The sequence below is a fragment of the Macaca nemestrina genome, chromosome 9, assembly GCF_043159975.1.
Source record: "Macaca nemestrina isolate mMacNem1 chromosome 9, mMacNem.hap1, whole genome shotgun sequence".
Classification (NCBI taxonomy): Eukaryota; Metazoa; Chordata; class Mammalia; order Primates; family Cercopithecidae; genus Macaca; species Macaca nemestrina.
The window spans coordinates 80,643,967-80,658,871 of record NC_092133.1 but is presented as its reverse complement, the minus strand read 5'-3'; the positions used below and the strand labels follow the sequence as shown (position 1 = coordinate 80,658,871).

Here is a 14,905-nt window from a genome sequence, read left to right as displayed (position 1 = left end):
TTTTTTGGTTTTTTGTTTTGTTTTTTTTTTTTTTGAGACGGAGTCTCGCTCTGTCGCCCGGGCTGGAGTGCAGTGGTCGGATCTCAGCTCACTGCAAGCTCCGCCTCCCGGGTTTACGCCATTCTCCTGCCTCAGCCTCCCAAGTAACTGGGACTACAGGCGCCCGCCACCTCGCCCGGCTAGTTTTTTGTATTTTTTAGTAGAGACGGGATTTCACCGGGTTAGCCAGGATGGTCTGGATCTCCTGACCTCGTGATCCACCCGTCTCGGCCTCCCAAAGTGCTGGGATTACAGGCTTGAGCCACCGCGCCCGGCCGTTTTTTTTTTTTTTTTTTTTTTAAAGTATCACAGTGATTAAGAGGGACTTAAGCATTTACTACAGAGGCACGATCACTTTTAGATGATTAATTTCGTGGGTCTACATCTCAAAGACACAGAATCCATTAACATCTACCTCTCAGACGATGTAGAGTAGTTCAGGAAAAAAAACCTAAATGGCATCATAATAGTATAGTTCAATTGATGTGACCAACAGACACAGTATATTTATCCAGAGTACAAGAATACTGTAAGCATTATGGCACAGGAAAAAAGACTGGCTAAAAAAATCTCACAAGCTGCAAAGCAGATTGTAATAAAATGCTTTATACAGAAAACACTAATGCTGCATTTCTCATAATTCCAAGAAACTAACCCATGCCTATGTTTGTGGAAGGCCTATTGGACCATGAGTTAGATGCACATTTCTAGTCAATTAACCAATGACTATACTAGATAGTCCTTGAAATTGGCTGCAAAAAGGTAGAAAATACCATATTCGATGTTAACCATATTTAAATTAAAAATGAGCATACACAAAATTGAATTAGTAAAGTTTTTTTACTGAGTTACTCAGTTTGCATTTCATTCAACAATATTTTATTTTTATGAAAAGTCACTCCCAGAGCTAATTTCTAAGGAAGCTGAAGCTATTCTTATGTATAAAATTGATTACAGACACATATTGGAGTCAATCAGATTAAGCCTTGTTAATTTATACATTATGAGCATGTTTGACAATTCAACAATTGTCAAATACACATTTGACACATCAAGTGGCCTTCGAAAGTTCATATCCTTTAATTAAATGATATCCTTCCAGGAAGTCTATCTAAGAAAAGAAAGACACTGACACTGATTTATACACAAAGATAAAATGCTTACCAATATTCCTCTCAGTAACTAGAAACAACATTAATGCCCAATAGAAAAAAATCTAATTTAGAATATATCCATATAACACATTATCAAGTGGCCATTAAAATGTTAATTTCAAGGAATATTTACCATATAAAAATGTGTGTATATATATAAAATGATACTATGTGAAAAAAGCAGAATGACTGAAAATACATAAATTCAACTTTATAACATAATATTTAAAAGACTGAAAGGAAATATACCAAAATGTTTCTTCTAATTCCTCCATAGTGAGTCACTACATTACTATTATAAATAGGACAAATGTACATTTTGAAGCAAGAGTCATTGTATTTACAAAAAATATTTAAGGTTCAGACTCTGGAAGTAGAACAGAATTATGGTTTGTTCACTTACCCTGAGAAAATTACTACATCATTTATTGATTTATTATTTATTTGCATCTTCCTTATTATAAAATTAGAATAATAGCTCTGACTCTGAGTTGTTGTGAGAATCAAATAATTTAAATGAAATGCTCAGAAAAGTACTTAAGACATTAAAAAACATAATAGGTATTCAATTAATATTAGTCTTTTCCCCTTTCTTAAAATGTATGGCTAAATTTTAAAAAATATACATAAGAGTTTCCTATAGGAATATTTGTGAAAGTGTAATTTTTAAGTAGCTCTTAGAAAGATTATCCAACTGTATGAATTTTAAAAGAACAATTCTCCAGCCAAAAGGACTAAAAGAATAAGGATAGTGAATTACTACAGTGAGACAGCGCAGTCGAGGATAAGCAGGGAAATGGCAAAAGTGGGCATTCAGTAAGATCAACATTTTGACTGAACTGAGGAAAAGCTGACTCTGACAAAGGGCTCATTAGCCACTTAAGCCACTCTATTAATATTCAACAACAAAAATTTTTTCCTGCCATAGACAATTCTTAGGAGGCACCACTTAAAAATGGTATTTCTGCAAAATAAAAAAAGCTTTACTATGATTATACACACAAAATCTATGCACATTAAATTATCTACACTTCTTAGCCTTCATATTTAAAGTTAGTATATTAAAACCTAAATGCTGATATTTATATGGGCAAAGCAGACCAATGCTTTTTTAACTGCAGGTTGCTAGCAACATTTAAAAAAATAGAATAGAGAGAAAAAATATGAGAGGATCAAATGGTTTAAGAGAAAGTATTGTCCCATGAATCTTTTATCCAAATTTTAAATATACATACACAGTGAATCGGGTTGTAAATACATACTTTCTCTCAGTAAATACATACTGGGCTGTCATGTAAAATAAATTTATAATCACTGCATGTCAAAAATGTTTGTGAAACACCCCCTGAAATTTGTAAGAGAAAGAAGATGTGACACAATATAAATTTGTCATTCTTAATAAAATTATGGTGGACACAACACTACATCAAGAAACTATCAGGCTATTACGACACATATAGATGCATTTACATAATTTTTGTTGTTTTAAAATAACTTTTTCCCTTCCCACTAAGTCACTGCACATGGAAGGTAAAAATAAATAAGATTTCTAAATTTAGCAAGCAAGATACTAAAGAGCAAGTTTTAAAAGCTTAGTGAGACACAATAAGAAATAAGTATTATTTCAAAACATACTTTTTGAAAAGTCGAGTATTCCGGTAAGTACGTGCTCTGGCAAGAAATGCTATTTGGAATTACCAGGAAGGCTTTCTACTTGCCAAAAGCAATTATTTTTATTAAATTTTCCTACTTTGAAGTAGGTTATTTATTATTCCCAATTTTACACAGTTGGAAATTAGAGTAGAAAGACTACACCAATGCCTGTTAAGTGAATTTGTACAAAAGCTCAAATCCCTACTAACAGTAGGAAAGACCTAAACGTAGATATTTTCTGCTAACCTAGAGAAAATTTAATTTGAAATAAAAAAGTATCATGAAGTAGAGACTAGTAATATACTTAAGAAATGTAAGTCAAAATTTCCTAAGAAAAATAATAAAGACCAGAAATTTCCATTTATCTCTATTTTCCTATATATTTTTTCTTTTCTTTTTTTCTTTTTTTTTTGAGACGGAGTCTCGCTCTGTGGCCCAGGCTGGAGTGCAGTGGTGCGATCTTGGCTCGCTCTGCTAATTTTTTGTATTTTCAGTAGAGACAGGGTTTCACCGTGTTAGCCAGGATGGTCTTGATCTCATGACCTTGTGATCTGCCCGCCTCGGCCCCACAAAGTGCTGGGATTTCAGGTGTGAGCCACCGTGCCTGGTCTATTTTCCTATATTCTTAAACACAGTATAAACACTGCTGTCCCCTACAGCTTTCTAGAGTGACAAGGGCTAAATACTCCCTGTAAACATTATCTCCCTCTGAATATTTAGCATGGACTATCTTCATACTAGAAGGTCTACTATACTCCTGTAACTTAAAAAACAAACAGATTGCTCTTACTGAAGACTCACAGCCAAGCTTTACCTGGCCTCCACATTTAGAAGATAAAGGGAGTTCGGGCCGGGCACAGTGTTCACGCCTGTAATCCCAGCACTTTGGGAGGCTGAGCCGGGTAGATCACAAGGTCAGGAGTTCGAGATGACCACCCTGGCTAACATGATGAAACCCTGACTCTACTAAAAATACAAAAAATAAGCTGGGTGTGGTGGCAGGTGCCTGTAGTCCCAGCTACTCGGGAGGCTGAGGCAGGAGAATGGCATGAACCCGGGAGGTGGAGCTTGCAGTAAGCCAAGATCTCACCACTGCACTCCAGCCTGGGAGACAGAGCAAGACTCTGTTTCAAAAAAAAAAAAAAAAAAAAAAGTCACCAAAGAACTTTTTAATGAAACATTGTAATGGAGAAATTTCTCAACTATCTTCCATTACTTAAGTACAATTAACCTCTCCAAACATGAGTACTAGGACCCACATATTGACTAAATGTGGAGACAAGTATCATCTGATTATAAGTTTAGTGTAGGAAAAGATCTGTTTCAAAACCCTCTGGAAAACCACTAGATTTATTCTAATAATTTCATACCTTTCTTTTCTATATTTTATAACTAAAAAAACCCCCTTTATTAGTAAACTGCTTTAGTTGTTCTCAGGGTGAATTCAAAATAGAGTAGTAGTTTAGAGCATATTTCCCCTCTAAAGGAACCTTTCAAGGTCATTAACAGTATTAAAAGGCTGTGAACAGGCCCTCTGGCCATTATTTCACATAAACAGGGTCCTACAAGTCTCAAAGATCAAATCCTAGGGCCAGTGCTTTCAGATGCATAGGCCGTGAGAACCTACTCAGGAAAAGACTCCTATACACACACAAACACACACACACACACACATATATATATATATTTTTTTTTTTTTTTTTTCCTAGATGACTAATACATCCAAACTCTGGGGAATCAAAACTTTCTTTTTGTTAATCTGAAGATGCAGAGAAAGAAGGTTTGATCTAGAGAAGTTAAAAAAAAAAAAAAAAGCAGATCTTACTAGTATTGCAGGAATTGTAGGATAATGCTGCTTCACAGCTGGAAACAAAAAGGAAAGCTCTGAACCCAAGAAGGAAGGAGAAGAAGCACTTGAAAATGGAGAGCCACTGACTCAAGGAAAAGATAAGAAAATTCTAATGCTATACAAATAAACCAATGAAATGGGTGTTTCTGATAAACATGTTTTTAAAAGTAAAGCAGAAACTCTATTTGTAATACAGAATAATTAATCCCAAACTTCAACTCTGTATTACAGCTAGCGAAGGAGAAAGGGGGAGGAACATGGTGACAAAAAAGAATACAGGCTAAAAGGGTGCTTGAGTAAGTACACAGGTGGGTGTGTCAATCTGAGGGGAAATCTCAAACCTTGCTGTTTACTGACCACAAGCCTAAGAACATATTATAATTTGTTATATCTGCCCTTTGAAATTTCAGATGACTTGACTAGCATTTTAGTATGATTCTTTTTGTGTTAGGATTATTTAAACAGAGGAGAAAAGAAAGCAACTTACGTGAAGACCAGAGAAGTAAAAAGGAGGAGTTACTGAGGTGGTGGAAGATAGAAAAGGAGGACAAAAAAACTCCTTTTCTCATTGCTTCCAGTAAACAAATGAACTTGCTACTAAATAACATCATATAAAAGTCTACAGGAACTATTTTTCTTTAAAACAAAAAGTACAGAAGGGAAGGAGAGATGTAGCAGCCAAAAAATAAACTTCATGCCTTCTCTGGAATTCATGTCGATACCTCATACTTTTGGCTAATTCAAGAAATAAAATTTTCTTTAAATAAATCACATTCCTAATTACTTAAAATTTCCTCATTTACACCTTTGATACTTCACATGGAAATGGATAATGAAAAAACCGAATGAATCACAAATCAGGAAAAATCCTTAGAGAAGGCATAAAAGTATCTCTGATTGACTGTATTTATATTTCGTTTTCATTAATAATAGCTTTTTATGGGTGACTTTTCAAAAAAGATAAAATATAACCAACTTACCAGGCATACTTAAGTACATAAAACAAAATAACCCACACTGTTTTGGAAAAGAGATTTAATGTAAACAAAAATTTTAAGGTCAAACAGTAACTAAATCATTAGAAATGTTAGTAAACCATGCATATTCAAAAGCCATTTCTTCTGTGCTGATAAGCTGATAGATTACAAAAAACATCTTAGTTGTTTTAAACCACTTTTAGAAAAAACAATTAGAAATATATTTATTTTAGATGACAGTGAAATGCAATCCAAGCCCTTAATTAGGAAATATTATTTAAAGAAATGTGCAATGGTCTAGTAAGCCTGCTCCCTACACATTATGCATCTGTCCATCATACCATTGTAGATCGCATGTACACTTTTTAAAACAATTAGATAACACAACAATTTTTATTCACATATTTCAAGGTTTGAAAATGCATTAAAGACAGATGCATGTCAGTAGGTCTAGGGTCACTGGCAATAGGTTTAAACAGTATTAGAATGAAATTAACCTCAGACAGCTTCCATAAGGCTCTAAGTAGAGGTCTGTTTACATGCAGTAAAAGGAAATGTTAAGAGAGGAGACCACAGAGAGTGCTGCTTTAGCAGACACCTGCAGAGCACTCAGGATAGAAAAGGAGGTGCTGGGGAGGAACAGGTCATGCAGAAGGGAAGTACCATGAAGGGGAAGCCAGAGCAGGATAGGAGTGAGAGACACAGACTCACTCTGTCTGCGGTGCGGTGGAACAGTCCGTGGGATCCCCTGGAAGGAGCCCTGCCAAGGAGAGAAGGAGGGAGCAGAATACCCACCCTGTGCAGAGAGAGATGGGGTAGGGAGGTATAATAAAAAAGGGAACCAAAAAATAGAGAAACCAAGTCATACTTTGTTTTATTTTTAAATAACACAGAGCAATAGTGTTAACGAGAAGACAGATGTCATTTTTTAAAATACAGGCAGCTCAAATTACTAAAAACACATCATAATCCAAACCCAGTTATTTTTAATATTTTTAAAAATTATTTTCCTCTAATATTTGTAGTACAATGTACAAGAAATAATATATTCTTTCTGGTATACATTACATTTATCATCATATATCTCTTGTTAAAGTAGCAGATTCCAGTCTTCTGCAGAAAAGGAAGGAATTTAAAGGGGGAGATAGATTTTAGGTGTTAAACACACAGAAAATGCAACAATTTGTGAATCAGGAAATACAAAAAAATCATCATCTAAAAATTTTTATTTCAGCTGGGTGCAGTGGGCTCACACATGTAATCCCAGAACTTTGGGAGGGCGAGGCGGGTGGATCACGAGGTCAGGAGTTGAAGACCAGCCCGACCAAAATGGTGAAACCCCATCTCTACTGAAAATACAAACATTAGTCACGTGTGGTGGCAGCTGCCTGTAATCCCAGTTACTCGGGAGGCTAAGGCAGGAGAATCGCCTGAACATTGGAGGTGGAGGTTGCAGTGAGCCAAGATCACACCACTGCATTCCAACCTGGGTGACAGAGCAAGACCCCGTCTCAAAAAAAAAAAAAAAAAAAAAAAAAAAATTTCTTCTGAAATCACAAGTTTTCAGAGGATTAGCAGGTAAAAAAAAAAGAACATTAGCTAAAGTTAGCAAAAGCGACACAGCATTAAAAAAGATTTAGGATGTTGTAATGTGACATGCAGGCCACAGGTTACGTGGGCATGCTTTTTAATTTGAATAACTTGTGGCTTCTTAGCTTTACTTATTTTAATCACAGATTATCAGAACTATGATACTCTCGAAATGTCATTTACTTCAATTTCCTCACTTTACAGCAAAGTTTCTTCAAGAAAGGAACTGTTCAATGTTATACAAAGGGAACCATATTGGGTCTTATGTCCCTAGCCTCCTCACTGACTGAAACATATGCACAAATAAAACTACTGAAACACTATTAAAATATCATCAACGAAAATCAGCCTACAAATCATCATCATACCCAGTTAAATCTGCAAAAGAAATTATGTATATTTTTTCAGACCAATTAATCTGACTTAAAAATAAAGTATTAAAAATTACTGATAATAGTTTATCAGTGTTTACAGATCTTATGAACAGTTTGAAATGAAAAAATTTTTCTCACTTTCCGTATCAACATTCTTTGACTCAGGCATAATCAGATACTTCTTTAAATTTAAGGGTGATCCCACATTGTTCAATATAAAACAGAAACATAAAAGATCCATTTTCTATGTTGATGAAGGGAAACAACAGCTACAAAAACTAAATTAACAATCTTTAGGATAGTCTAATAAATAAAAATTTTATCTTTTGAAATTATCACATATATATATTTTTGCTAATTTGGCAAAAACAGCTTAGAAAATATTGAATAAGCTGATGACCTCAGATGCTCTCCATAGATACTACCTGCTGTTCTGCTGTTTGTGAAATGTTTTGGTTCAAAGGCTTTATACTAAACAGATTCTCAACCAAATCTTCCCTATGCGTTTTGCAGAACCAAGCTTCTACCCACTGTACTACTAAGTAAAGAAACTTTCAGATGGGAACATCATAGACATGCTTAAGAAAACAGTCATAGACTCCTTCATCAAGCAGGTATGTTTACCTTTGCAGGTCTGTGGAAATAGCACTGACCTGGGAGTCAGGGAAACTGTTTTTTTCCTTGCATCTTTCCCAAGCCTCATAACCCTGAGAAAATTACTGATTTCTGGGCCTCAGTTTTCTCATTTGTCAGATGCAGAGGTTGGACTGGTTCATCTCGAAGAACCCTCTTACTTTTAGTTCCTATAATTTAGCTACTCATATCTGTACCCATCTCCACTCCAGCAATTTTATAACTCTATTTTTAATTTTGTAACTCTATATGGCATTTAAAGCAATCAACTTTGCATTAAATTGTCTCTCCTGCTAGATCATTAATTCCTGAAATAATTTAGGTGAAAGTATCTGTCACAGTACCTATAACTTGGCAGGAGTTTTAAAAGATATTCGATGTCCGACCTTCTATAGCCTAAAACTCCCCCAGCATATAGCAGACACTAAGTAACTACTGAATTAAACAAAATTACATTAATTAATTGTGTTTATCTAGAGATGCAGTTGTAGATCTGTCAATCCTGGCCACACGCTATAACCACCTAAGAAATTTTAAAAACAAAAACAATGATATCTATCTTCATTTCCCCAAGACCAACAAATCATAATCTCTGGCATAGGTCTGAGTATGAGAAGGGAAAGACAACTTTGTGAAATAAATATATAAACAGCGCTGCCTGCCACTGCCAAGGGGCACCCATCTATTAGCTTATCGAACAGTTGTATGCCATCTGAGCTTATGCCCAGAAAGATAAAGAATGTTACTCATTTTATTTCTGCCACCTACAATGCTTCCTCCACTTCTCTACCCATCTGTCAAACACCCATGCAGCCCCCTTAGGCTCTTTCAAACCCATTTCCTAAAAGCTTCTCCTGATCCTACCTAAATTAATTATGATCATTCTTGTTTATAAACACCCACAGCAATTGGTGGAATCTTTCTTCCTCTTTTTCTTCACTTTGATTTGCGTATCTTAAAAATTCTTCTACTAAATATAACCACCCTGAGAATAACAGCTCTCTTACTTTTCTTGGTGTCAACTACTTAGCTTCTTTCAATTTACTTATACAGAGTAGAAATAACATACTCTGATCAGCATTTAATAGAAGAGGGAATTCCAGTTTCAAGGAAAGATGGAGTAGAAATACTTCTCCCTTTTCCTGCTGTCAAATACAGCTAAAAACCTTGGGCACTACATATAAAACTCAATACTCCGAAAGGTAGAGAGAAAAAGTGAGACCAGCTTGGGACCCAAGGAAAAATACAGTGATTTTCTTTTTGCCTAATGTATCCTAAAATGAGTGATAGAAGCTAGCACCTGCAAATGCCAAGGAACACACAAAACAATTAAGAAAGTCTGCATGCACTCTCTAGTCAAAGGATCAGGAAAGAGGTAGCCTAGCAATGCAGAAAACTTGTATTCAGTAATCTACCTAACACCACAGAAAAACCTGTGGCCCCAGCCCCCATTCCCATCAGAAAGGGAGGGCTGGGAAGGCCTGGCGTGGTGGCTCACGCCTGTAATCCCAGCACTTTAGGAGGCGGGCGGATCACGAGGTCAGGAGATGGACACCATCCTGGCTAACATGGTGAAACGCTGTCTCTACTAAAAATACAAAAAGTTAGCCGGGCATGGTGGCAGGTGCGTGTAGTCCCAGCTACTCGGGAGGCTGAGGCAGGAGAATGGCATGAACTCAGGAGGCGGAGCTTGCAGTGAGCCGAGATCATGCCACTGTACTCCAGCCTGGGCGACAGAGGGAGACTCCGTCTCAAAAAACAAACAAACAAAAAAAAAAACAGAAAGGGAGGACTGGGGAGTGTAGGCCTCCACCCTTGCATGGCTGTGACATTTTCTTATGTACTTCTTAAAATATGCATAGAAAATATTTAAGAAACTTATAAATGGAGGAGGAAAAGGGACTTAAAGGGATATAAGGTTTCTACATGTAGTAGACTATATATAGTTAAATATAAATGTGTGTGTGTGTGAAATATAATGCCTAGAGTAACAACCAAAACATTATTATAAAGACATAAACTCAAAACACTATATATAAATAAAAATGGAATTATTTTAAAAAGTAACTAATATACAGAAAAGAAAAAGAAAGTAGAAATAAAGAAAAAAGAAAACAAAAATAAATAAAATGGCAGACTTACATAGCAAAAATTACATTAAATATAAAGGGCTGAAATACACCATTAAAAGACAGATTGGTAGATAGATCACGGCCTAACTATATGCAGATTACAGGAAATTCATGTTATGTATAAATATATATATATATTTTTTAAAGTAAAAGATGAAAAAGATATACCACGCCAAAAAAAAAAAAAAATCAAAAGAAATTTGGTGTGCTTATATTACTATCAAATAGACTTCAGAGCAAAAAGAATACCCACATACAGAAAAAGACCTCACAAAATGATAAAAAGGTCAATCTACCAAGAAGACACAGTGATCCTAACAGTACACCAAACTGCAGAAATGTACAGTACTTGAAGCAAAATCTCATAAAATTGAATCGCCAAATCTACAATTACAATTGGAGAGCTCAATACCCCATCCCAACAACTGATAAAAGTAACTAGACAAGAAAATCAGCAATGATATATAAAACTCAAGGACACCACTAACAGCACCTAGTCAATGTTTACAGAATATTCTATCCAACAATAGCAAAAAGCAATCTTTTCAAGCATCCACACAACATTTACCAAGACAGACCACAGTTTGGGCCACAAGACAAGCCACAACAAAGTTAAAATAACTGAAATTATACAGAATGTGTTCTCTGACCACAATGGGATCAAATTAGAAATCAACAATAGAAAGATGACAAGAATATGTCCAAACACTTGGATACTAAAATTCACACCCCTAAGTTATCCATGGGTCAGTCAGAGAGGAAGTCTCAAGGGAAAAAAAAACAAAAAAACAAAACAAAAAAACAAACCATATCGAACTGAATGAAAAGAAAATACATAATGTATAGAAACAGTTGAAAAAATATATAATATGTAGGAAACAGCTGAAGTAGAGACAGAAAAGGGAAAAAAAAATCTTCAATAAGCTAAACTGATGTCTTAAGAAACCAGAGAAAATAAGACCAAAATAAACCCAAAGTAAGAAGAAAGAAAAAAAAATGAGGATAGCAGAAATCAGCAGTTCTGTGGTGTAACCATTCTTTTGCTTCTTTTCTTCTCTAATAAACTCATTTTCACTTTACTCTGTGGACTCACCCAAGATTTCCTGTGTGAGATCCAAGAACCTTCTCTTGGGGTCTGGATTACCCTTTCCGGTAATATATTCCATAATGAACCATGAACAGACAATACTTTGGTCTTCCAAATATCACCTTTTGTCAGGACTCAGAGTTATGAGTGGCTTTCACCACATAGCTGCTTTATGACTGCGCTCCACTCTACCTTGACTACAAGAGACCCTACAAATTAGGAAGGAATATCATTACCCCTATTAAGCCAAAAGATACCACAGAAGATCGATCTTGGTTGCTCTACAACTTTTAGGATTAAGGGTCCCCTTGTAAAGGGGAGAGGGAAATAGAGGCATCCGAATCAGAGCAATTCCATCTTGAACAAGGGCTAGGTAAAATGAGGATAAGACCAGCAGGACTACATTCCCAGGAGGTTAGGCATTCTCAGTCACCGGATGAGTCACTGGATGAGGAGGCTGGCATTAAGATAAACAGTTCACAAAGACCCTGCCGATAAAACATGATGCAGTAAAGAAGCTGGCCAAAACCCACCACAACCAATATGGCAATGAAAGTGACCTCTGGTCATCCTTACTGCTCATTATATGCTAATTATAATACATTAGCATGCCAAAAGACACTCCCATCAGCACCATGACAATTCACAAATGTCATCAGAATGTCCAGAAGTTACCCTACATCATGGGTCCCCAAGCCCTGGGCCACAGACCAGTACCAATTCATGGGCTATTAGCAACCTGGCAACACAGCAGGAGGTGAGCAGCAGGAGGCGAGTGAGTTGAAGCTTCATCTGTATTTACAGCTACTCCCCACTGCTTGCATTGTCACCTGAACTCTGCCTCCAGTAAGATCAGCAGCAGCATCAGATTCTCATAGAAGCAGGAACTTTATTGTGAACTGCACATGCGAGAAATCTAGATTGCTTGCTCCTTATGATAATCTAATGCCTGATAATCTGTCACTGTCTGCCATCACCCCTAGATGGGACCATCTAGTTGTATAAAAATAAGCTCAGGGCTCCCCCTGATTCTACATTATGGTGAGTTCTATAATTATTTCATTATATATTACAATGTAATCATAATAGAAATAAAGTGCACAATAAATGTAATGTACTTGAATCATCCTTAAACCATCCACACCCCTCCAACAACCCTCTCCCCGTCTGGAAAAGTTGTCTTCCACGAAACCAGTCCCTGATGTCAGAAAGGTTGGGGACTGCTGCACTATATAATTTAAAAGAAAGAGAAACCCAAAGTTTTGGGAAATTCTCGTTCCTTTCCCAGAAAACTCATGAATAATCCTTGCTTAGCATATGACTGAGAAAAAAAACCATTAAAAAGAGCCAACCAGCAGCCCTCAGGGCTCTGTCTATGGAGTAACAATTCTTTTGTTTCTTTACTTCTCTAATAAACTTACTTTCACTATAAAAAGAGCAGGCTCCTTGAAATTGAACATAGAAAAATAGAGAAAATCAAGGAAACAAAATGTTGGTTCTTTAAAAGATCTGTAAAATTGACAAACCACTAGCAAGAGTGACAAAGAAAGAGAAGGTAAATTACCAAAATCAGAATGAAACAAGGAAAATCACTATAGACCCTCCAGCCATTAAGGTAATAAAGGAATATTATGAACAACTTTACAGTCATAAATTTGACAACTGAGAAAAAGGGCCAATTCCTCAAAACCACAAACTATCAAAATTCATCCAAGATGAAAGAAGTCATTTGAATAGGTCAATAACTATTAAGGAAGTTGAATTTATAACTTTAAAAACTCCCAAAATAGAAATCTCCAGGCCCAGATAATTTTACTGATAAATTCTACTAAACGTTTAAAGAAGAATTAATCATTAATTCTGGCCGGGCGCGGTGGCTCAAGCCTGTAATCCCAGCACTTTGGGAGGCCGAGAAGGGTGGATCACGAGGTCAGGAGATCGAGACCATCCTGGCTAACACGGTGAAACCCCGTCTCTACTAAAAAATACAAAAAACTAGCCGGGCGAGTTGGCGGGCGCCTGTAGTCCCAGCTACTTGGGAGGCTGAGGCAGGAGAATGGCGTAAACCCAGGAGGCAGTGAGCTGAGATCCGGCCACTGCACTCCAGCCTGGGTGACAGAGCGAGACTCCATCTCAAAAAAAAAAAAAAAAAAAAAAAAAAAAAAAAAAATCATTAATTCTACACAATCTCTTCCATAAAGCAGATGAGGAGAAAACACCTTCCAAAGTATTTATGAGGTCAGATTTAACTTAATACAAAGCAGACAAAGACAATACAACAAAAGAAAAATAAAGAATAAAAAGCATTAACCCCCAGAATACAGATGAAAAAATCTTTAACAAAATACTATTAACTAGAATTCAGGAATATATAAAAAGAACTACATACCATGACTAAAGGGGTTTATTTCAGGCCTATGAGATTAGTTCAGTATTAGAAAATCAATCAGTGCAATCAATAGGCTAAAGAAGAAAACTCATAGGTTCGTAGCAATGACCAAAACAAGAGTAACAAAATCCAACTCACATTCATGATAAAAACTCTTAGCAATCTAGGAATAGAGGGAAACTACTTCAACTTGATAAAAACCATCTCCCAAATATCGAGAGCTAACATCTACTTAAAGGTGAAAGACTGAATGCTTTTTCCCCTTAGATTAGGAAAAAGGCAAGAATCCCCATTCTCATAATTCTTATTCAACACAGTAATGAAAATCCAAGCTGGTGACATAATGCAAAGAAAGGAAATAAAAGACATCAGATCAAAAAGTGAGAACACTGTTACTATTTATAGATGACATAATGGTCAACATAGAAAACCCCAGACTACAGGCCGTGCACGGTGTCTCACGCCTGTAATCCTAGAACTTTGGGAGGCCGAGGCGGGTGGATCACGAAGTCAGGAAATCGAGACCATCCTGGCTAACATGGTGAAACTCCGTCTCTACTAAAAAACACAAAAATTAGCTGGGCGTGGTGGCGGGCGCCTGTAGTCCCAGCTACTCGGGAGGCTGAGGCAGGAGAATGGCGTGAACCCGGGAGGCGGAGCTTGCAGTGAGCCGAGATTGCGCCACTGCACTCCAGCCTGGGCGACACAGCTAGACTCCGTCTCCGGGGGCACGGTGGGGGGAGACCCAAAACTACAGAAAAACTCTCAAAACTAGTAAGTGAGATTACTAAATTCACAAAATTCAAGGTCAATATACAGAAATCGATTTTATTTATTTATTTATTTATTTATTTTGCAAGGGAGTCTTGCTCTGTTGCCCAGGCTGGAGTGTAGTGGCACGATCTTGGCTCACTGCAAGCTCTGCCTCCCAGGTTTACGCCATTCTCTTTCCTCAGCTTCCCGAGTAGCTGGAACTACAGGCACCCGCCACCACACCCGGCTAATTTTTTCTATTTTTAGTAGAGATA

At 36.7% G+C, this 14,905-nt stretch overlaps 1 protein-coding gene across 12 annotated transcripts in view; it reads right to left on the bottom strand.

The window, feature by feature from the left end:
- LOC105495992 (coiled-coil serine rich protein 2) overlaps nt 1-14,905 on the bottom strand; it is a 184,757-nt gene that overhangs the window by 8,284 nt on the left and 161,568 nt on the right. For 3 of the 12 annotated variants that reach the window (XM_024797365.2, XM_011766012.2, XM_011766016.2), the window contains one exon: nt 6,384-6,468. The exons of 7 other annotated variants lie outside the window; for them this stretch is intronic. In XM_024797365.2, the coding sequence (XP_024653133.1) occupies nt 6,384-6,468 (85 nt within the window). Of the gene's footprint in view, nt 1-6,335; nt 6,469-14,905 lie in introns of all 12 variants that reach the window. 2 more of the 12 variants (XM_011766009.3, XM_011766010.2) reach the window with 1 other exon arrangement.